The following is a 23308-nucleotide window of genomic DNA, read 5'->3' as shown; positions in this document are numbered from 1 at the left end:
TTGAGTGGGTTAAACTGACAGGAGGATGAACAAGAAGATGCATGGGAGGGAAGCAAGGAATTTGTTTGAAATGAGAGATTCCACTGTAGACATTTATATCAATTGAAGGTATCGATAGAACATGGCTTTTTGACAGAAAAGTCAATATACTGACCCAAATTACAGAATGAACTTGCAAAGGTTATTTTCATCATGCAAAGATACCAGTGGACTACTGTATACATTCTCATAATTTTCTGAACGTCAGTTTATCTCAAGGATAAAAGTCTGGACACCAAAAAGGATTGGTAGGTAAATGCACTAGAGTAGAGGGTCACACTAAAACACAGTGTGGTCCCTTCTGGGTTATTTTCCTGGTATTTCTTTCAATGAAAGATAACCAAAAGTAGCACGAGGGGTAAAAGAAAGTAAGTGTCAGGGTAGTGATGGTGAAGATGCTATCTGAGCACGTACATGTGTGGTTCTCCAGAAAAGGAACAGCCAACTCTTTGAGAATACCAACCAAATCAATAACATGATCATCACAAAAATTAAAAGCCTCCTTCACTGTCTGACTTGGAAGGGAAAGAGACAATATTTGAGATGGTAATGAACAATGTCTGATTCTCAAGAAAGTAAGAATCAGTTAAAGGCTCAGTCCAAAATCATAATGAAAATGTGATGTGATTTCAAAAGGAAATAGATAGGCTGGCAGTCATTTCTGATCACTGAACTTATTAATAATAACTGAATTGAAATAATAATTTCAGTAAGTAAAATAATAATTGAATTTATTATTTTATATGATAGGCTGGACTATTTAGGCCAGTTCTTCTATGAACAATGATTTAAAATGCTAGAGAGAATATGGAAAACATTTTCCCAAAAGCACCTAAACGTTGGCAAGAAAGTAAGAAATTACAGACTAAAATCTAAGTGAAAGCAAAAACCCAGCTATTTTGAACTTGAGGCATTTGCTGAACCAGATAAACTTAAGCTTCATTTTTAATTGCCTCAAAGGGTAAGAAGACAAAGAAGTCAAAGCCCAGAGCCACCCACAAGGTGGGCACACATTTTCATTCAAGGCCTCAAAGAATTCTCATTAATTTTCCAAGGAAAACGAGCAGCTGACCAGGCACACGAAAAAGAGAGACACCATGGAAAAGAGCCAAGAGAAACAACAGAGTAGAAACAGACCTTCAGATACTGGAATCATCAGATACAGATCATAAAACAACTATGCTGATGCGTTTAAAGAAGCAGAAGATAAGCTTCAAATCAATGCAGCAAATAGAAAGTTATTGACTTAAATAATCTAGTAAACCTGGGGAAGAACCAAACAGAATGTCAAGAAACAAATAGATACAATAACTGAAATTTAAAACTCAATGGATGGGGACTTCCCTGGTGGCACAGTGGTTAAGAATCCACCTGCCAATGCAGGAGACACGGGTTCAGGCCCTGGTCTGGCAAGATCTCACATGTCACGGAGCAACTAAGCCCGTGCGCCACAACTACTGAGCCTGCACTCTAGAGCCTGCGAGCCACAACTACTGAAGCCCGTGTGCCTAGAGCCTGTGCTCCACAACAAGAGAAGCCACTGCAATGAGAAGCCCCCTCGCCACAACTTGAGAGAAGCCCATGCACTGCAACAAAGACCCAACACAGCCAAAAATTAATTAATTAATTAATTTTAAAATACCTCAATGGATGGGTTTAACAGCAAATTAGACAGGTAAGGATTAGTACACTGGAAAATCAGTTAGAGCTTAACCAGAATGTAGCACCAAAAGACAAGGAAATGGAAAACACACACACACACACACACAAAAAAGATAGATTGGTGGTAATCTAACACATGTCTAATCAAATTCTCATAAGGGAATTAAAGAGAGAAGGGGAAGAGACAATACTTGAGATATAACAACCAATAATTTTACAGAATTGATTTTTTAAAATATATACATATATTCCAAAGTCCAGTATATCTCAAGGAGGATAAATAAAAATAACTCCACATCTAGACACATCACAGTAAAACTTCAGAAAATTAAAGATAAAACAAAGTTTTAAAAGAAAAAAGAAAGACTGCTTTTAAAGAAAGCAACTGTTAGACTGACAGCTGACCGTCAACTGCAATAATAAAAGCCAAACAATGGAATGATGTCTTCAAAAAGTATTAAAAGAAATAGCTGCCAACCTAGAATTCTATCCCCAGTCAAAACATCTTTCAAGAACAAGGATGAAATAGAGACATTTTCAGACACACAAAACAGAGAGCCTGGCACCAGCAGACCTTCACTAAAGAAAGTCCTCAAGGATATACTTTATAAAAAAAGGAAAAGAATTCCAGGTCTAAGATGCAAGAAGGAAATTAAAAGCAAGGAGATGGTGAATCTCTCTAAATCTAAATTATCATGGACTCAGTGACAGTGGATCAAAAAACATTTTAAAGATGGAATTGAGACACATGATGATCAAATTTTCTTAAACAATAAACTATTTTTGAACTTCTGATATCCAATCCGCCCCAAGGATAACACCCCAAGACCTCCCACCATGGCCTGAGGACAGCATTTACCACGGAGAGTCCTCTGTTCTAGCAAGAAGTGGCCCAAAGTGCCTGGGAAGAGAAAGGAGCTACATGGTGCTATAGGAGGAAGGGCAGGGAAGACTGTAAAGTGTCTTTACTTTAATTTTTTCCTCGTAGTGCTGTTCTTTCTGTTTCAGGTGCACCTCCAGGTGCTGGGCTGAGACCTGGGCTTCTCGGTGCTTCTCCTCCAGTTCCTGGACACAAAAGAACAGACGGTCAGGTGTGCGAGGGAAGGACGGAGCCGATGCATGTCAGACGTTCACAGGAGACACCACTTTGGCACAGGCACCAAAGGCAACAGGCATCTGTTTCTTCGTGACTAGCCCTTAAGGCTCTTGGGAGAGGAAACCACCACCAAGCCCTGGCCCTGGGTTTTCCAGCTCCGAGTATTCACACACATAAACACATGGCTGGTGGGCTGGGACCAGAAATCTGTCAGTGCGACAGGTCAAACAAAGGCAGCTCTTCATCCCTGCCTAGAGAAGTGAGAGTGACGAGGCAAGACAACTTGAAAATTCAGTACAGCACAAAGCCCCTGACCACTGTCTTGACGGCCTTAAATGAGGAAAGTAATGTCAATTTAAGTTTTAAGTTAATTTATTATGAGGATAAAATAAATTTTTGTATTTTCCTCTTTAACAAAATGATTGCTCAGTAACCCTAGCTAAGAAGGAAAACTAATATAACAATTCAAACACTTTCAGTTTTGAATGATTATTTTAACTGACTGGTAATATGGAGCATGTGAATATCTGGAGGTGTTCATATGATATCATGTTTATATGAAGTTTACATGATATAATGCTAATGGGAACAAGGCAGAACATAAAATTCACTAAAAATGACATAAACGTGTACACATACATTGAAGATAGGAAGAGAACGTGGAGTAATATAAATAGCTCAAATGTAATGTCCTCTTCATTCTCTTATCAAGATTTCTGCTTTCAAACAAAATTGTAATTCATTTGGAAATTATACCAATTCATTTGCCAACGTATTATAAACTGATCGTATAAAAGGCAGCATTCAACTCACCAAAACATTCTCTAAATGAAGCTATCTGCGTTTACATTAATTCTTATGAATCTGGACCCATTAGTTAATTACTAATATCAAAAGTCATTACTCCAAGTTTTCATCTCTTCACACTATCTTCAAATTTTCCTTTGAAATGGAAATAATTATGAGAATTTTGAAGAACGAGGAAATTATACAGGATATGCCCATAAAATGGAGAAAAGAATAATTTTAGATTCACACACACATGAAATGTTACTGATTAAGCTTTTGAAATTCTAAAGTCTGCAAGCATTTGACTTTGCTTTGGGGGCCAGTAAAGTATTCAATGTTAAGACCAGGTGCACAAGATCTACTGCAAGCTAACAGATGTTATCTTGAAAAGTTGAATGTAAACAGGATTTTTAGTAATAAAAACATACTTTAAGGGCTTTATGTATATTAAAGGGTCCCTGACAATGAGGTCTTTTATTAAAGCAAAAGACTCTGCTATAATGAGAACCCCAATTAGCTGTTTTGAAAGTTCTTATCAGAATAGCAAATATTTTAATGCAAATAATATTTGGGATGTGTTTCCGAGCATCATCGTTATGTAACAGTACTAAGGACCCCTCTTTGCCCATATCCCAGATACTTCACAACCTAAGCACCAGGTTCTTGAGCAAAAGGCACCTTCCGATAAATGAAGTCACGACCACAAAGGTACTCGGACAGGTGGCAAGATACACTTGGAAAAAGAAATCTGCCTACTTTTTCTTTATTTTAGAAATCACTTGATAATCGTCTTGTCTTAGTTTCAGTCCTCCTAAGATAGCACAGGAATGGAAATCAATCTGAAAACAGGTCAAAAACTCAGATGCCTGAGACTGACAACCTTAAGACCAAATTTCCGGTCTACTTATACCTGGGAGTTTACAACATATAATCCAGGAATGCAGAACTCCACACTCCCACATTTTAATTGGCAAGTGAACCTTGGAAAAGCAGACATTCTAAAACCTGACTTCTTGACAGTTTGGCATTTTTTGTTGTTGTTGTCATTTTTTAAAACGTTATCTTCTCTACATGTGTTGGATCAGATTCTTCAGTCCTGTTATGCAAACAGTACTGTTTGCTGCTCTATTCCCAGCTCCTAGAACAGTGCCTGGCACATAGTAGAAGCTCATTAAATATTTGTTGAATGAATGAATGAACACATCACCATTACAGAGAAACACTTTGCAACCACAAGACTTAACCACGTCGTTTGCACCAAGCAAGGGGGTAGCAGTGGTGGAATCTCAGTGGGAATTCATTTGATTCACAGTAAAATTCACACATTTGACAATCGCCAAGAGATACTTGGATGATGGAACAAGAGAACAGATAGACTGACAATCACATTTGCCTTTGTGTGTAGACATTATCTATAAAGACTGTGTGTCAGAGCAAAACAATTTAACCGGTTTCTCTTTTCACCTGTGTGTTCAAGAGTGCCCACACGACTCATGAATATAGACAAACAGAAATGTAACGTTTTGAAGGGTTGGGTTTTCTTTTTTTTTTTTTTTTTTTTGGTATTAAGTATATAGGCCTGTAAGTCAGTCATTCTTGAGTTCATATAGTTGCTGGTGACTCGTTTCCCAGAAGTGACGCAGAGGGAGAAGACAGAGAGAGGGAGGTGGAAAGCACCCCGCTCACCACCTTGTCTCTTTCTGGTGCAGAGGAATGCCCGACTACTCCAGAGTCAGTCCTCGGGGCAGGGAGGAAAGGGCTACAAACAGGCTCCCCAAAGTGGCATCAAATTCTTGGTTTGGGGACTGAAATCCAAGGAGAGTCCTTTAAAGGTTCACCTGCCTTTCACCCTGGCAAGAGCAAAACTTTGACACGTCGGCAAGCACCACCCAAGCCTTCCTTGATTAAGTTAATTTGGTCGTCAGAGCCGAAAACAAAATCATCGTGGTTACAAACCTAAAAAACGATCTGCTACCTCTAAGGAAAGTGAAAATAATAATAATATTAAGCACCAACTGGAGCAGAGAAAGTGAGTGGGTGAACACGGATCTATGACAAATGCTACTCCGAAAAAATCTGCGTGACTAATTTCTTTCCTCTGCAAAACCAAGAATCTGGGTGTCGGTCTTAAAGCCCTGAATCCCTACACCTTTTTCAAACGGGCATTTGCAACTTTAATGGCCATACAAAACTCTACTGATAGAAGTACGTAAATGCTCCTGTAAAAACGTATCGGAAATGACAGCGTGTGCACGTTCGCGTTTTTAAAAGTCAGGCAGTAGCAAACAGAGCAAAAAAAAATCATACTGATGGATCTGTTACCATTGCTGAAATGTCCAGCCTGTGGTTATTCGTGCTAGTCTCTGACGTGGCGTCCGCTAAAACCACTTCCTCTTAATTCACCTGCCTGGCGATAACCTCCCCTGTGACGGTGGTTGGTTCTTCTGTTGACCCCCTTCCCTCTACAACCTCTAACCTGTTATCTTTGAACTTGTCAACTTTGGTTCCTGCTCACCAGAATTTTATCAGCCATCTGCTGGATCTGTTGGGACTTTGTCTGGATGTCATCCTTCAGTCTGTTTTCTCTACGCTCCATGGTCTCTAGCCTCTTTACCTTGTTCTCCAGAGAGTGGCGGCGTTCCTGTAGATCGTGAATCAATCAGAGAGTTTTAATGGGGTAACCGCTACGGGCACGACGCCTGCGCCGAGGGAGGGGGCCCTCGGGAAGCGTACGCTCGATGCGGGAAGAGAAGTCTCAGGCACCCGAAGCCACGGTGAGGAAAACACAGTTCTGTGATCCGAGGAATACTTGCTTGTGCAGGTTACAAGAGTGCATTCATTCATTCAAATATTTACCAAGCACCTACTATCTGTGAAGTGCCACACTAGGCATCGTGGAAAACACCGAGAGGAAGCGGACAGAACGCCTGCCCTTGGACGAGGTAAGATAAACACGAATAAACACGATAGGGGCTAAGAGGGCCAGGGCCGTGAAGCTAACGGGTACAGAGGGCTGTGGGAGGGTGCAGGCCGGAGGGAGGGCTCTGAACTGAGCAGGTGAGGGGATGTGGACGCTGTGGAGAGGGTCGGGATGTGGGAGGTTGCAGGGGAGAGGGCCGGAGGGGAGTGGGGAAGGCCTTTCAAAAAAAGGCGCAGCAGGGCTTCGCCGGTGGCGCAGTGGTTGAGAGTCCGCCTGCCGATGCAGGGGGCGCGGGTTCGTGCCCCTGTCCGGGAGGATCCCACGTGCCGCGGGGCAGCTGGGCCCGTGAGCCATGGCCGCTGAGCCTGCACGTCCGGAGCCTGTGCTCCGCGACGGGAGAGGCCACGGCGGTGAGAGGCCCGCGTACCGAAAAAAAAGGTGCAGCAGCAGCCGTGCGGAGGTGGCCGAGACCAGCGTAGGCCCCAGGTGGAGCGTAGAGGGGCGACTGCAAAAGGTGTAATAGCGGAGGAGCTGGAGAAAACGGGAAAGGGGGGCATGTGTGGGGCAAAGGGCTGAAAGTCTCATGCACCTAAGATGTAGGGAAGCCCTGAAAGGTCTGGGATGGGGCACGGGGTGCTGATGAGCCTAGAGTCTGAGGTCCACGAGTCTGACCCCGTTTCAGCTAGATGGGAGGAAGGTGAGCCTGGAAGCAGAAAGCCGAGAAATTACTACATTCACCAGCTAAGAGGAAGAGGGCCTACACTGTGGGGAGGCCTGCAGAAATGGCCAGCAGAGGGTGGACGGTGGAGACAGTGTGGGTGTATTTCCAGGGCCCAGGGAGAAGCAGCAGATGTCAAGGTGTCAAGCCTGGGGTGACCAGATGGATGAATGGGGGCCCTGACCGGTGTGAGGAAGACTGAGAAGGCAACCCAGCTTGTCGGGGAAGATACTGAGTTCATCCTAGATCGGAGGCACTGTTCTGACACCCAGTCAAGATGTCAGGGGAGCAGTGGGAAATACTTCCTGGATCGTGGGTGAGGCTGGCCCCAAAGAGACGTAGGCAAGTAGGTTCAACGCCAGCACTGCGATGGAGAAGCAGAAGGCCCAGGACAGGGGGGTGGTTAAATCAACTGACACATCCGTTCCATGGACCCATCACCCAGGCGTCAGGGGAGGCGGAGGGCGGCAAAGGGGAAACGTCCCTCTTTATTCTATATTCTTCAGTTCTATGTTTTTCACAATGAGAAAACACTCGTGTGTTTCCTGTATAATTATATAATTGGTTTCAACAACAACAACAACAAAGAATTGGACAGAGATGTAGATCTGGGAGTTATCAACACACACAGGTCACAGCTGAAGCCTCGAAAATTAATATATTATTAACACCATTGGGGAGAAGGTGAGGAAAAGCAAGGGTACCGAGGGAAGAAAAAGGAACCCTCAGGGACGGCATCACAGTTCATCTACATAAACGTGAATCCTCCCACACGGGCGAACGGGTCAGAGGAAAACAAATAGGAAGGAAAGGTTTTACCAAAACATCTTTCTACTCAGAGCTGCTGTGACAAATCCTTCTCCCCTTTGGGGAAAATGGTCCCAAACCTCTCGGGTTTCAAAGGGACTGGCGGATGGGACAGCGGTTTGGATGAACAGGAGCAGAGAGAGGGTGGTCCCGAGGTTTCTTCCCCTGCACAGCCGGAGGCCAGGCACCTCGGGAGCCAGGAGCTGGAGGTCCCCTGCTCACCTCGGCTTCCACCAGCTTCTTCTTGATGCCTTCGGAAGAGTCCTCGCGGTTGTGCAGCTTCTCCAGCTCGCGCTCGGCCCGCTCCTTCGCCTGGCGAATGTTCTGCAGCAGCTCGGTGGCCTCCGTGCTGGCTTTCACGGCCTGAAAGGAGAAGGAACGGGGGAGAGATGGCCCAATTTATCCATGGAAAAAGATGGGGACCATCTCCTAAACAGGAAAAAAAATCGGGTCACACTGAATGGATATTTTTATCCATTTTTCAAAACATATAAACGTTTCATTTTATTCTGTGTTTCGTCTGTCCTAAGGTGCACTTATATTTTTCTTTTTAACATCACTGAATTTGGAAGGCATCTACGATTAAAATTGATGGTGTTTTTTTCTTTCTTGGGGTACAGAAGATAATGGGGTACCGGACAATCATTAGCATCTTAGATTCAATATAACATAATAAATGCAAACAAAAAGGTCTCGGGTTCATCTGCCCAGGTATTAATGTATTTACCCTGGACTGTTAATTGTCTCCCTATTTAATCATCTCATTTGCTGATTTTCCTAAGGGGAATCTGTACTACTTTTACAAGAAAACAAGATAAAAACTATAAACTTTTTTTTCTCAAATAAATACCTATCAAAGGGCATAACCACCACACTGTTCATGGTGACTCGCAAATTCATGTTTAAAGAAAAAACAGCGAACCCTTTTGAAGTTAATTTTTATTTGGATCTTAACTGTACTGCAGCTCTTCCAGCATCACAGTAAAGATCTGAGTGTAAGAAACCAACAACTTCACTCATTTGCTTTATAGTTTTAAAACGTGAAAATGGCAAGGGAACTCCAACTTCGAGACCAGCACTGTCCAACGTGGGAGCTGCTCCCCACATGTGCCCGGTGAGCACTTGAAACATGGTTGCTGTGACTGGGAAATTAATTCTAAATTTTACTTAAGTTTAATTCATTTAAAAACTGAAGCAGTGTACTTTTTTTTTTTTTGCGGTATGCGGGCCTCTCACTGTTGTGGCCTCTCCCGTCGCAGAGCACAGGCTCCGGACGCGCAGGCTCAGCGGCCATGGCTCACGGGCCCAGCCGCTCCGCGGCATGCGGGATCTTCCCGGACCGGGGCACGAACCCATGTCCCCTGCATCGGCAGGCGGACTCTCAACCACTGCGCCACCAGGGAAGCCCAGTGTACATGTTTTAATATCACTACATGCTGCAATATTTTGTATATAATGGATTAAGGAAACTATATCATTCAGAGGATTTTCCCTTTTTTAGTGTGGCTACTAGAAAACTTAAAATTACATCTGAGGCTGACATGTGTGGGTTGCTTCCCACTTCTACTGGAGAGCAGAGTTCTAGGAGATATGAATCCTCACACAAATTTCTAGCTGAAAGGCTTTCAGTAGTGAGCTCAAGAATAAGTAGGAAGGGGACAGATGAATGGATGCAGAAAATGTGGAATATCCAGGCCATGGAATACTATTCAGCCTCTGAAAAGGAGATCCTGTCACATGCTGTAACATGGATGAACCTCAAAGACATTGTGCTGAGCAAAATGAGCCAGTCACAAAAGGACAAATACTGTATGATTCCATCCATAGGAAGTACCTAAAGCAGTCAAAATCATACAAGCAAAGTAGATTAGCAGATGCAAACTATGATATATAGGATGGATAAACAAGGTCCTACTGTATAGCACAGGGAACTATATTCAATATCCTGTGAAAAAACATAATGGAAAAGAATATATATATATGTATAACTGAGTCACTTTGCTGTACAGCAGAAAGTAACACGACACTGTAAGTCAACTACACTTCAATAAAATAAATAGAATGAAAAGGAAGGAGGGGGCCGGAGAGAGAGAGAGAGAGAGAGAGAGAGAGAGAGAGGGAGGAGGGAAGGAAGGAAGGAGGGAGGGAGGAAGAAGAAAGGTGGTTACGAAGGGTGGGGGTGGGGAGATTAGCATTTGGCAGGTAGAGAGTTTAAGTTTTGTGAGATGACAAAGTTCTCAAGATCTATCTCACAATGTGAATATACCTGACACTAAGGAACTGGACACAAAACAAGACAGTAAATGTAGTATGTTTTTAATAACACAATTTAATGTTATATGTTTTTAATAACACAAAAAGAAGGAACTCTTGGGGCTTCCCTGGTGGCGCAGTGCTTGGGAATCTGCCTGCTAATGCAGGGGACAAGGGTTCGAGCCCTGGTCTGGGAGGATCCCACATGCCGCGGAGCAACTAGGCCCGTGAGCCACAACTACTGAGCCTGAGCGTCTGGAGCCTGTGCTCCGCAACAAGAGAGGCCGCGATAGTGAGAGGCCCGCGCACCGCGATGAAGAGTGGCCCCCACTTGCCACAACTAGAGAAAGCCCTCGCAAGGAAACGAAGACCCAACACAGCAAAAATAAATAAATAAATTACTAAACTCCTACCCCCAACATCTTAAAAAAAAAAAAAGAAGGAACTCTTTTAAACACATTCACAAACGTTCTTGACATGAAAGGCCACATTCATCCTGGCCCTTTCTTTAGCATTTCCCGTGTTCACCTAAAGGAAGGGCCCTTTGCACACACTGTGCCCAATGCCATAAACCCATCCCACATCCCATCCCCAATCACCTGAGGACTACTGGTCCCTCCAGGTTCCCAATGCACAGGAAGACTGCCGACAGTCTCTGATTGAAAGCTGTCTGGGTCGTGAACAACACAGGCTTCTCCCATGCAAGATGGGGACCTGGTCCCCTGAAGGGAGACGAGACAGCCTCTTGGGTTCTGCTGTAGTACAATTGGAGCTTTGACTTGAGAGTCTCACAGAGCTTCGTGGTTTTTTTTGTTTGTTTTTTAAACAAACACTGCTTGACATGTCTCAAAAGGAGAAAGTATATTCAGAACTCTTGTATTTTCAGGTAATAACTCACTCTCCCTTCATTTTCCTTGGTGCTGGGTGACTAATTCTCCTTTGATCTCCTGTGCTCCAGGACAAAGCAAGAAGTATGTGGAAATGGGAGTAAGTTCCCCAAAACATCACCTCAGGCTTACCTTTTCCAGCTTCTCTTGGAGCTCCTGAATTTTGAGCTGCTGCTCAGCATTGATCTGTGATTAAAATCCCAGGAAATAAAGCAAAAAAGGCAAATTGGCATTAAGGCCTTGCTACATTTACTGCAGTCCTATTTTCTTGAGGTTTCTGTTGGGGTCTCTTTGTTTTGTTTTCTAATACCTACTGATGGAGAGGAAGAACAGTAGCCTATCAGAGAAACCTTTGAATGTCTCAGTGCAAACCTCCATGTGGACTATTTCTCTAGAACCAGCAACACACATACAGATGGCAAAAAAAGAGAAACAAAGTCGCCGGTACCCTAAAACAGTAAGAATTTTCCCATGTGTCTTACTGAGTGTCTGGGTTTGTGTGTTACTGTGAGTGGGCCTGACCAAAAAATATGAGGTGTCTTCTATCCCTTTTAGAAACATAGCTGAAGCTAAACATGGTCATCCAGAGACTGACCATCAAAATAAACCCAGAAGACAGTTCTCTATTCATCACAAGTGTATTCTTAACCAGTGACAGGCCACGGAGAGCAACATTTAAGAGGCTGTCTACCCAAAATCACGATACCAATAATTGAAAATACCTTCTCCAGTTTGGCATATTCTCCCACTTCAGGCTTCCCTTGATCTTTAGCCTGTAATTTAAAAGATACAACATATTGGAAAATCTCAAGAACCTAAAAGTCTTATAAGACAACACTACAGGCTCTCTTGGTCTCTGTGGCCAAAATAATGAGGATGATGATAAAAAAAAATTAAGTATCTTCTCTAACCAAGACCAGGAGGCTTTGCAGGGCACCCCATTATTTCCCAAACGTACACTCGTGAAGCTAGGATTCCCTTTATTATTGCTAAGATCATCCATGATTCTACTCCCAAAACACCCTCCCCGGCAGGGAGCTGGCTACCTTCATCAATTTATGCTGACATTCTGTTGCTTTCCGCTTGAACTCTTCGGCAGCCAGCCGAGACTCTCTGAGCTCCGATTCATAGAGATCACTCCGTCTTCTGGCCGAAACCAGGTCCTCTTCCAACTGATTCATCATTAACCTCATTTCTTCCACTTGAGCCTGGTACTCCTAAAGAGCAGGCAATGGAAGGAAGGTGAATTTTGGAACTCCTGAAAGGAAAGATGGGAGGTGAAGATGGAAAAACACAGACCACAGAGGGAAGACACAGTGAAGAGAGATCGGAGAGAATGGACCTAGAGAAAAGGTGAGTAGAAAGATGGGGATAAGGGCAAGGTGTGTGGAGGACGAGGAGGGAGAAAAGAATATTAAATCTTTAAACTGTTTTCATCTAGATCATGAATCACTAGTAACACCATTTGGAACAAATGTGCCTATACACAATAAGATCCTTTGAGCAAATAATATCGTACAAGAAGTGCAGAACCTTAAGACCTTTGTAACACAGGAGAGCTGGAAGGGATGTACTTTAAACAACCAGGATAATCTGCTTATGCGTAGCTTTCCTCCAAGGGTAATCATTTATACAGATTTGTCCTTTAGAAGTTATGTGCGCCTAACACAATTAGATATGGCACTAGTTTTAAAATTAACCTTTCAGATGGCACAAGGGGGTAATTGGAAATCTCAGTGGAGAGAATCTTGGAAGGTGAAACTCATCATGTCAGTTTCTCACCATTAATTTTTCTGGGCCCCAAACTGCATGATGAACTTAACGCTGCTCTTGAGAGGCAAGTCACCCTGAAATTTGGAAGAGTCAGGAAACACTGGCTCTGATCAAAGTAACTTGTGAGAAAGACTCTGAAAAGAGAATTACCTTGTTCCCTTGAGCAAAAGCCTTTAAAGTAATCCCAACAGCCCAACCTTTTCCAAATTGAATTTCTAAAATCAAAACAGGACATCTGGGGCTTCCCTGGTGGCGCAGTGGTTGAGAGTCCGCCTGCCGATGCGGGGGACGCGGGTTCGTGCCCCGGTCCGGGAGGATCCCGCGTGCCGCAGAGCGGCTGGGCCCATGAGCCGTAGCCGCTGGGCCTGCGCGTCCGGGGCCTGTGCTCCGCGGCGGGGGAGGACACAGCAGTAAGAGGCCCGTGTACCACACACAAAAAAAAGGCTTGGTAAAAAATAAAAAAAATTAAAAAAAAAACAAAACAAAACAGGACATCTGCATCAAAGTTTTCCAAAACTGATTTACCAGAAGAAATGGGCAATGGTTTCGAAAACTTTGGGGCAAAGTATGAAAATATTCTGTTAGCAAAAGCAAAGCTTATATATATAAGGATTATGAATGAGCAGTTTATCCAATCCAAGGTGGCGGATATAAAATGAAAAGAATAAAGAATTAAGACTGTCTCTGACCTTCGCAATGTACAGTGATCATCTCTAAGATCCGTTCCCCCAAGAAATAACTGAAGAGGGATCAACTGAGCAAGGTTATGCTTTTAACCAATAAAATGTCTTTTTTCTTCTTTCTTTTTTTAGTAACAGAATATAAAGTAAACCTTTCATCCTTTGTAACAGGCAGTCCCCCCAGTGCACACTAAAGGGGAGGTGACGTCCTTATGAAAATAGATAGTTTTCACGTAAGCACATCTCTCTGTATTACTGGTACAGCGGAAAGCAGAAAAACTGAGCACAGGATGGAGCCTGGTCTCATTTCACTCCTTCCCACCCAAAAGCGTACAGTCGTCCCTCGGTATCCACAGGGGAATGGCTCCAGAACCAAATCCGGTCCACAGGTGGTTGAAATCGCAGACATGGAACCCGTGGATACGGAGGGCCGACTGTATTGTTATTGAAGGTCAATCCTACAAGTCATGGGGCGCCAGGTTTTCTGGACGATGCCCACTAAGTGGGTGGTGCTGGGTTATATAAGCAAAGGTCTTTATAACCTACTGAACAATTATCTCAACTCACAGAATGGAACGTGAGCCGGTGATGTGAAACAGTACACCCTCTACTTGGGGTTTTTCTAGACCCCTCGGCCAGGGCTGTGTCATGACTTACTATGACTTTCATAGCTCTGGGTATTGTGCCTTCCTGGATCCCTTCCTCCATTAAAAAAAAAAAAAATATATATATATATATATATATATAAAATATATATATATTATATAATATATATAATATATATCATATATATTATATATATCATATATATATAAAATTCTATTTTACAATAGCATTCATATAAAGACAAAAACATTACCTATGAAAACCGTTTCTTCTACCTAAAACTCATTTTTTTCTTCTTCTTTTAGAGTTTTAAAAAATCCAAAGTACCCACAGGCACAAATACCAAGCTGTGGAGAGAGCAAAGAGGTAGGAAGCACTCTTGGCCATCTTTTATCCTTGAGCTCCCTTGTCTGACTTAAACTTATGTCGGCAAGAAGGGAACGTAATTTCTGTGTTTTGTCAAGAGTGAGGACAGAGCGCTGTTCCCCCAACATCTCTCTTTCCTAAGCCATCAGCGCCCAGGGGGAGGAAGGCAAGAATCAGGCAACATCTCTGTCAGCAATCTGAGCTCTGGGGGCACCCAGCCTGCTACAAGCATCAAACAAAATTCCACCTCATTTATCGAGCCACTGTTACTCTGCTGGATACTTCAAGGAAATCCTATACATCCAACAGCTGACCAAATCCCTGCTTCAGGAAAACTCTGAGAGAAGATAATCAGGTCAGTTCCCAAGGACAGCTGAGAGGCAGCTGTATGTATCTCAGCATGGGCTGAACTGTGGGTCACAGTTGAACAGGATCAGAATGGGGAACCGTGGACAACTTTTGGGTCCTGCCTCGAGTCATTCTTTGGAATGGAGCTTCAGAATTTTGTGGGAAGGAAGACACGGTCCTAGTCAATCAGAAATCCTGAAACCCAAACGCCTTCTGTGTTACCTGAACTTCTGTCTCCCTTCCAGGGATGGGGGGGGGAGGGGGGAGGGGAGGGGTGGGACGAAATCAGCAATTGCTACTGATGGAGCATGAATCTAACCATCATGTGAGACGCTTAGGTGTTTTTATTTGTTTATTTAATTTTTGGCCACTCCACGTGGGATCTCAGTTTCCCGACCGGGAATAGAACCCATGCCCCCTGCAGTGGGAACGCAGAGTCCTAACCACTGAACCACCAGGGAATTCCCTAGGTGTTTTTATTTTAAACCAAATTCAAGTGCTCCATTGGGGGTAGCTAAGCAGAAGCAACATATTTAAATAAACAGCGGTACAGAAATTGGCTTTGAGAGGAAGAGTGCGGAATAAATGGCAAACCTGGGAGGAATTGACAGGCTGCAAACCAAATACTAGGAGTTTGCGGAAAGTATTAAATGCTTTTTCCTGGATTGCAAACATCCTGCTCTCACCAAACTTACCGAGAGTCATTTTAATAAATCCTTCTTCCGATGAGAAATAAAATCTGAAACGAAGAAGTTTTCTCCCCCTCAAAATGGAACGCTTAGCAGTCATTAAATCTAAAATTCCACATTGATGCCAACTGTGGTATGAATCACAAAGGACATTTCTTTGAACTCAACCACCAGCATACACCTTTTCAAAGTGTCCTGATAATTCTGTTTCTATGGAATTTCACAGACACCAGCTGCTCCCTCTGGTGGCCAAGCACAGCTTTCATTTCCCCAGGATGCCACCAAAAGCAAATTTCCAACCACACTGAACTAATGGGAGAAAAAGAATCCTACCTCTTGAAACTTTTAGGATGAAAAACTGTGTTGATAAAAGGGGCAATGAGTCAACTGTCAAAGCAGATTTTTTCAAACTGTAGGTGTGACCTTCAAAATCTCTAAGTTAGTGTTGTTGTTCAGAAACCTGACAACCAATTTGCACCATTTCCTATGGACGTTTATTCAGAACACTTTTATCAAGCAAGAGGATATTAACCAATGATTTAAAAAGTATTAAGGTGATAATGAGATGATGCCAACAAAACATCCGAAACAGGAATTCTTTCTGTAAAGAACAGCTAATGAATCAAATTATTTGCCGGAGTTTCTTGCATTAGCACCACCCAGATGGCTAAGTGTGCGTTACCCAGAGACGAAAATGTTCATTTCCATCACTGTTTCCACTAGATTTTCTGAAGTGAATGAGAGTTGCCTGGCAGCTGATAATTCAGCTCTCCGATTGCTCAGTGCATTCTCTTCATTAAAGTTTCTATTCACAGTTTCTTCAAAGGACCAAAAAAAAAAAAAAAAATCCATGCTAAAAAGGAAACAGTGAAGTGAAATAAAAATGAACCATCTAGAAAGAAACTCCTTTTAGAAATAGAGGGGGTAAAAAAAGAGAGTAGGCTTTTTAAAGGTCTGGATTCTCTTTTCTGAACACACAAGGGAGGGCTTTCTGTAGTCAGATTTGCCGTGTCAATTCTGACTCGGCCTTAACTGCTCAAACTCTTCTTCCAGGATAAGTCTTTAGATAAGTAAGACTATGAAGTACCCTGGCTTTTCTCAAAAACTTAAAGTGCATCTGAAAAGCTATGAAAACATTAATTTTTTTTTTAATGGTCTAAAGCAGAGGTTGGCAAACTCTTTTGGTAAAATGCTAGATAGGAAGCAATTTCAGTTTTGCAGTCCATGTGGTCTCTGTCACAAGCACTCACCTCTGCCACTGTAGCATGATTAGCAGCTATGGGCAGTACCTAAATGAATGGCTGCACTGTGTTCCAATAAAACTTTATAAACACTGAAATTTGAATTCCATATGAAATATTCTTCTTCTTTTGAGTTTTTTCCCCCGTTTAAAAAATGCAAAAGCCATTCTTAGCTTGTGGTCATGAAAAACAGGTGGTTGGCCAGATTCTCACCCACAGGCTGCAGTTTGCCCACCCCTGCTCTAAACCTACACCTTCGATTGAAAAGAGTAGCCATCATGGGGTCCAGACTTCACAAGGAGCTAGACAGAACAAGGACTCTGCCATTTATATAAATCATGGGGAATCTAAAAGTTCCAAATGACCTACATAACTTTCTCTCCTCACCGCCCCCCCTTCCCTCTCTCTGTCCCTCAAACACCTCTCCTGAAATGAGAGGTCCGGTTGGTGCCCTGCTCCCAGGCAGGGAGCCATACCTGCTCTTTGATTTCTTGGAGCTTCCGGCTCTGCTCTCTGATATCGTGGAGAAGCTGCAGTGCTTTGTCGTCCTCCTGGGACACCTCCATCCGTGCTTGCTCCAAACTTCGCTTTAAGCTCTGCGGAAAGCAAAATTTTAATAGGGTTGTCCTGTGGATCCTGCCCTGTTTGAAAAGATTCATTAAGGGAGCTGCAGGCTGCTTCGCAGACACCAAGATGGTTTCAGGTGACGGGCCAAAGTCGACAACTTCCGGTGAGTCGCTGATTCCAGGTTTCATCCTGTAAAACCCCTTGGTTCAAGAAACATCATCTCAAACCTTATGACCTTATGGATCCAGCCTGAAACTGCATCCGCCTGTTTCCTACCTGCCCTAGCAGATACTTACTTGTACGTTCAGGACTAAAAACTAATAAGATCCCTTAGCCATGAAACCATCATTGGGGTGGCTACAAAGTCGTTTCTGGAATAGCAGTTATTCGAGGACTGTCAAGTATATATCCCTCTTTCAAAGTAGCAATGACTTCATTCTCTGCCCAGGTGCCATTTAAGACTCCAAGCAAACTATTTCCACCTCCTGGCTTACGTTTCCTGGACACCTTTCATCCAAAAGGTTCCCTCAATGCTTCAGTGACACTGAAATATAGATCTGAAATACAAAGCTGAATAACTTTACCCACCACTGAAAGGAGGCCAGATCTGAAATGGAAACATAGCAGTTATTCTTAATCAGCCACGCTCTATAGATTTCCTCTCCCTTGTGAAAAAAAAAAAAAACACTTGAAAAATGTGTGATTCAACTTGTTAAGACTGTACATTAAAAAACACCTGAATGAAAAGTTTTAACGAGACAATGGAGAAGACAGTCCACTCTTGTGAAGGAAAGAAAAAAAAAAGTCGCATGATAAAAGATGACAGAGGGTCTGGGTTTTAAAGGCTGAGTTTTGCTTGTTGCTGCGCTGGTTCTAGGCAATGGAATATTGATTTGGGACAGATTCAAAATACATTTTCTTGCACTTATTTGGGAGCTTGGTTCCTGAGGCTGACTGTGCTGGACACGAGGTGGAGCAGAGAGGTTGGGATGGGAGATGCTGAGACCCTCTGCAACGCCGTCTATGCCCGTCTCCAGGCTCCTACCTGGACTTTCTGAGCCTGATCTCAGGCCTCTGGGCCCTCACGCCCGGCTCCCGCTACTCTGCACATCACAGGTCTTGCTCGTGCGTCCTCCCTCTCTCTCCTCTCTGCCCCTGGCTGTGATGTGCCTCATGATGCTGTCACGAAACAGGATGAGACACACACGACGGGAAGTGCCCGCTCCGAGGGAAGGGGGCTTTGGGGGGAAGGCTCACACTGCACTCTGTGATGTAGGTAGCAAGGTCCTGCTCCAGGAGGGATCTCTGAGTCTCAGAGGCCTTCAGCTCCACCTCCTTCTGACTAAGCACAGCCTCCACCTCTGATACTCTCCGATGTAACCGGGTCATTTCCTGCTCCATCTGAAATAAACACAGCGACACGTTAAAAAGGCCCGGGGGGGCGGGGGGGGGGTGTTCATCAGGAGCAATCGCATCTCAAGCCGCCTCTGAGACCACCTGGTGGTCCCAGCTGGCGCTAACTCGCCAAAAGGCTGGGATGGAAATACCATGGTTTCTTCGCCTGGGAGCGCACAGGTCTTCGTAAGGGCAGTCACCAATGCTAAGTCACTCCTCTCATGCAAGGCTGGGTTCACACTCGATCACTTCTCTAACCCAGTGAGCGAGGAAGCCACAATCACCATTTTTTTCACCTGTTTGCTTTTTTTGGGTTTGGTTTGGTTTTTTTGCAGACGTCAGTTTAATTTTATCCCAAATCCATCTTGATCCCCCCCATCTCCTTGCAAAGATCTAGAGGACAAATCCAGGACAGGGCAAGGAGATATGGATTCGTCTGCACTCTTAGGAGTCCCAGGCAAGAAGTGACTCTTATGAGCTTCCAGAGAGCTGCCCCTGGGCAGAAACAGTGAGCGTTAAGAGACGTTGAGCATAATCAACACAGTGGCCGCAGTTACATAAGCAGGAGTTTTTAAAGACTAGGAAGAGAGACTTCGCATCACTCAAAGCAGATGGGATGCATCTCGGCCACAGGTGAGGACCCACACCACCTGCCAGAAGACGCAGACATCTAGCTGGGTCATGCTGAGGAACTGGCCGCTTTATATCCAGGGCCTCCTCTGGTTAAGATTTAAAGGATTTACGGCAGCGTCAAGGCCCGAATTCATCTCCCTCTGAGCTGCCGGAGGCGCGACTTCAGCGCGGGAAGGATCAGGTGGCTCGGCGCCAGCGGCGGCCCCGGGCGGATCCCTTGGCATATATTGACGGGAGGCTCCTGCAGCAAGGAGGGAGGCCGGCTGCGGAAATAAATACCTTGTGACACTTGTCCTGGGAGTCCTGCAGCTCTTTGCTTTTGATGAGAAGTTTCTTTTCCATGGAGCTAGTCTTGGCAGGGGAGTCCAGACTTGACACAACAGACCTGGATGGAAGAAAACCAACGTCAAGGAGGCGGGTGGGTGGGCCTGAAAAGCTGCATTCAGAAACTGCGGCAGAGTTTGGGATTAGCAGATGCAAACTATTCCGTACAGAATGGATAAACAACAAGGTCCTGCTGTATAGAGCAGGGGAATATATTCAATACCCTGTGATAAACCATAATGGAAAAGAATATGAAAAGGCATGTATATGTATGGGTAACTGAGTCACTGTGCCATACAGCAGAAATTAACACAACATTGTAAATCAACTGTACTCCATAAAATAAATTAAAAAAAGAAACAAGAAACACTGCGGCAGAGGCCACAAGACCTGCCAGCATCCTTGGCCATCAACACAGCTGGCTCAAGCAGCTTCTAATAACACCAAGGCCATGAGGCAGAGAGGTGGACAGGACCAAGAACTCTGGAAGCAGGAGAGCCTGAGTGTAAATTTAGTCACCGTTGACCTGAGGCAATGATTCAGCCTCCCTGAGCCTCTGTTTCCATTTCTAGGAGGTAGAACGATAATAAAAGGACCTACCACAACAGGAGAGCGTGGGCATTAAGTACACGGCATTTGTGCTGATACGGCTTTATTCACTTACTCACTAAACGGATGTGTACCGTGCACCTACACTGCTCCAGGCACTGGAAGAGCAGTGGACAAGACAGACACGGTCCCTGCCCTCCTGGAGCTGACATTCTCAGAGGGCACACAGAATGCATCAGGCAGACACACAAACTAAAAGGTTACAGATGTTGCCAAAGAAGGAAATGGGGTGATGTGCTATGGCAGAGGAAATGGATCAGGGGCCTGCTTCTCTGTGCGGTGACATCTGAGCTGACACCTGAAGGATGAGAAGGCGCTGACCCTCCAAAGCTCTGAAAGGAAACAAGCTCCAGGGAGGGGGTGGATAACGCCAAGGTCTTGACGCAGGACTGAGCTAACACATCAAGTGCCCAATGGTATCAGTTAACTATACTGACCAAATTGTTGTTTATTCCATCCCCAAGCTAGCCAGTTTGGTTCTGTTTCATTTTACAGAAACAGCTAACACTAATTATGTTGGCTAAATAATGTCCCTCCACCAAGATGTCCACATCCTAATCTCTGGAACCTGTGGATCTGTCACCCCATGTGGCAAAGGGGACTTCGCAGATGTGATTACGTTAGGATTTTGAGATGGAGAGGCTATCCTGGATTACATGCGGTGGGGGTCCAACATAACCACAAGGGTCCTCTTAAGATGGAAGCAGAGGGAGAGAGAGAGGTGACGACAGAAGTAGGGTCACAGTCAGAGGGAGGCTGGAAGATGCTACACTGTTGGCTGTGGAAACGGGGGAAGGGGCCACAAGCCAAGGAAACTGGGCAGCCTCTAGAAGCTGAAAAAGGCAAGGAAACTGATTCTTTCCTAGAGGCTCCAGAGGGTGCAGCCTTGTACACCTTACTTCCAGCCCAGTAAAATTCACCTTGGACTTCTGACCTCCAGAAATATAAAGTAATAAACCTGTGTTGTTGTAAGCCACTAAATTTGTGGTCACTTGTTACAGCAGCCAGAGGAAACTCATACACTTACTGACCACCGATTCTGTATGCACGGTTCTGTCCTAAAGCGAGGCATGTTTTAACTCTTTAGTCCCCACAACGACTCTATGAGACATTATTCTCATTTTATAGATGAGCAAACTGAGGCCCAGAGAGCTTAAGTAACCTGCCAGTTAATAAATGGCTTCTGTTGGTCCCAATAGGGAACTGGGGTACAGAGACTGACGATGCACCTGATATAACACTCAGGATAGTATCACAAAAATAATGTAGCGTGACCTCCTAAGAATGGGCTAGAAGGATGCTCTCTCCACAAGGACGTACTTACCCACACACATACACATAACTCACACACCCTGCCTCATTCCTAAAAGCAGTTAATTATGGGTGGAGGGACTTTCCTGGTGGTCCAGTGGGTAAGACTCCATGCTCCCAATGCAGGGGGCCCAGGTTTGATCCCTGGTCGGGGAACTAGATCCCGCACACATGCTACAACTAAGAACTCCGCGTGCCGCAACTAAAGATCCCGCATGCCGCAACAAAGATCCTGTGTGCCACAACTAAGACCCAGCGCAGCCAAAATAAATAAATAAATAGTTTCGTTTGTTTTAATCTGTTTAAAAAAAAATTATGGGTGGAGATAACAGTTCTCATACAGGGCAGCTTCCCTCAGTGGTTGGCACCCTGGGCATGAACACTGGGACTGGTGAAGGGCAGAGCTACAGAAATAGCTGACAAAGGTTCTTCTGCACGGAGGGGCATGTGGCAGAGCCCACTGCTGCCCCATTGTCCGATTTTTGTTGCCTTAGTAACGGGGTTGCAGGAGCTGGTTGTCAGAGAGCACTTGCGTCCTACCAGCAGGTGAAAGTTCTGCTTTCCACTGCCCCAGACTACCTCCCTGCCTAAAAGAGGTCAGTTCCCTGCAGCAGCTGAGGTCTCTCTCCTCACAGCTCCCAGCCCAGTGACAGGGGGTGGCGTGATGGTGCTGGCTTGCTGTACCCCAGTGACAGCTCCCAACACACATACTGTAGGGCAGCCAAGTGAGTCAACACCCAGAGTCATGCAGCTCTGTTCAAAATCTGACCTTGCCACTCACTCTGTGAGCGTCGATTTCCTCATCTGTAAAATGGGGATAATTCTCAACCTACTTCCAAGAGTGCTTATGAGGATTAAGTGAGATAACCCACGGGAAGTCCTTATCACAGTGCCTGGCACATCATGAGGGTTCAATAAATGTCAACCGTCACTACTATCACTGTGGTTTCTATCATCATTACCTTTGCAACGGTGTGAGCAGCACATGCCTCGCAGGCCTAAAACCCTTGCTTGAAACAGTGAAACTTGGGACTTCCCTGGTGATCCAGTGGTTAAGAACCCGCCTTCCAATGCAGGGGACACAGATTCGATCCCTGGTCGGGGAACTAAGATCCCACATGCCACGGGGCGACTAAGCCTACGTGCCACAACTAAGACCCGACACAGCCAAGTAAATAAATAAATACTAAAAAGAAGAGAGAAAGAAAGAAATAGTGAAACTCAGGGGGCTGAATTTGCTCCATGCTATTATTCACATTAGAACAAATGTTGATTATTCACAGAAATGGGCACCGGGGACTGAAATCCAGAAATAAATCTTTTTTTAAAATCTCACTTTGGGCTAAAAATTTTAACCAAGTTCTGCTCCCCTCACTGGCCTATTTTCTACCTAAATCTAGTCAAAACACATACAAACACATTTTTTTTTTTAACGTGAGATGAAATGGGTTGCTTGGCACGGCCTTGAGTTGCCTTCGCTATTTCCTTTATTCCTGATGTTATTCTGGTGGGTGGGCTAGAGAAGACCCGACCACCCAAGGAGGGAGGGATGATCCACAGACCGGGTCCCGGTCCTTCAGTCATCAGAAGTCACC

The 23308-nt window shown here is 44.4% G+C and overlaps 1 protein-coding gene across 1 annotated transcript in view; it reads right to left on the bottom strand.

Moving 5' to 3' along the window:
* The window catches only part of CIT (citron rho-interacting serine/threonine kinase), a 180501-nt gene that overhangs the window by 70605 nt on the left and 86588 nt on the right, over window positions 1-23308 (bottom strand). The window contains exons 11-19 of the mRNA XM_089894498.1: window positions 19749-19854; window positions 18699-18842; window positions 17351-17470; window positions 12218-12388; window positions 11894-11944; window positions 11304-11357; window positions 8254-8394; window positions 6102-6227; window positions 2671-2766 (exon numbers count right to left, since the gene is read on the bottom strand). Of these exons, the coding sequence (XP_089750624.1) occupies window positions 2671-2766; window positions 6102-6227; window positions 8254-8394; window positions 11304-11357; window positions 11894-11944; window positions 12218-12388; window positions 17351-17470; window positions 18699-18842; window positions 19749-19854 (1009 nt within the window). The remainder of the gene's footprint in view (window positions 1-2670; window positions 2767-6101; window positions 6228-8253; window positions 8395-11303; window positions 11358-11893; window positions 11945-12217; window positions 12389-17350; window positions 17471-18698; window positions 18843-19748; window positions 19855-23308) is intronic.

The sequence above is a fragment of the Delphinapterus leucas genome, chromosome 14 (genome assembly GCF_059928025.1).
Source record: "Delphinapterus leucas isolate spDelLeu-1000000601 "Yukka" chromosome 14, BTC_Dleu_Yukka2, whole genome shotgun sequence".
In the NCBI taxonomy this organism is placed as follows: Eukaryota; Metazoa; Chordata; class Mammalia; order Artiodactyla; family Monodontidae; genus Delphinapterus; species Delphinapterus leucas.
Note: the sequence above shows the minus strand (reverse complement) of the source record. Positions and strands in the feature narration are given on the sequence as shown.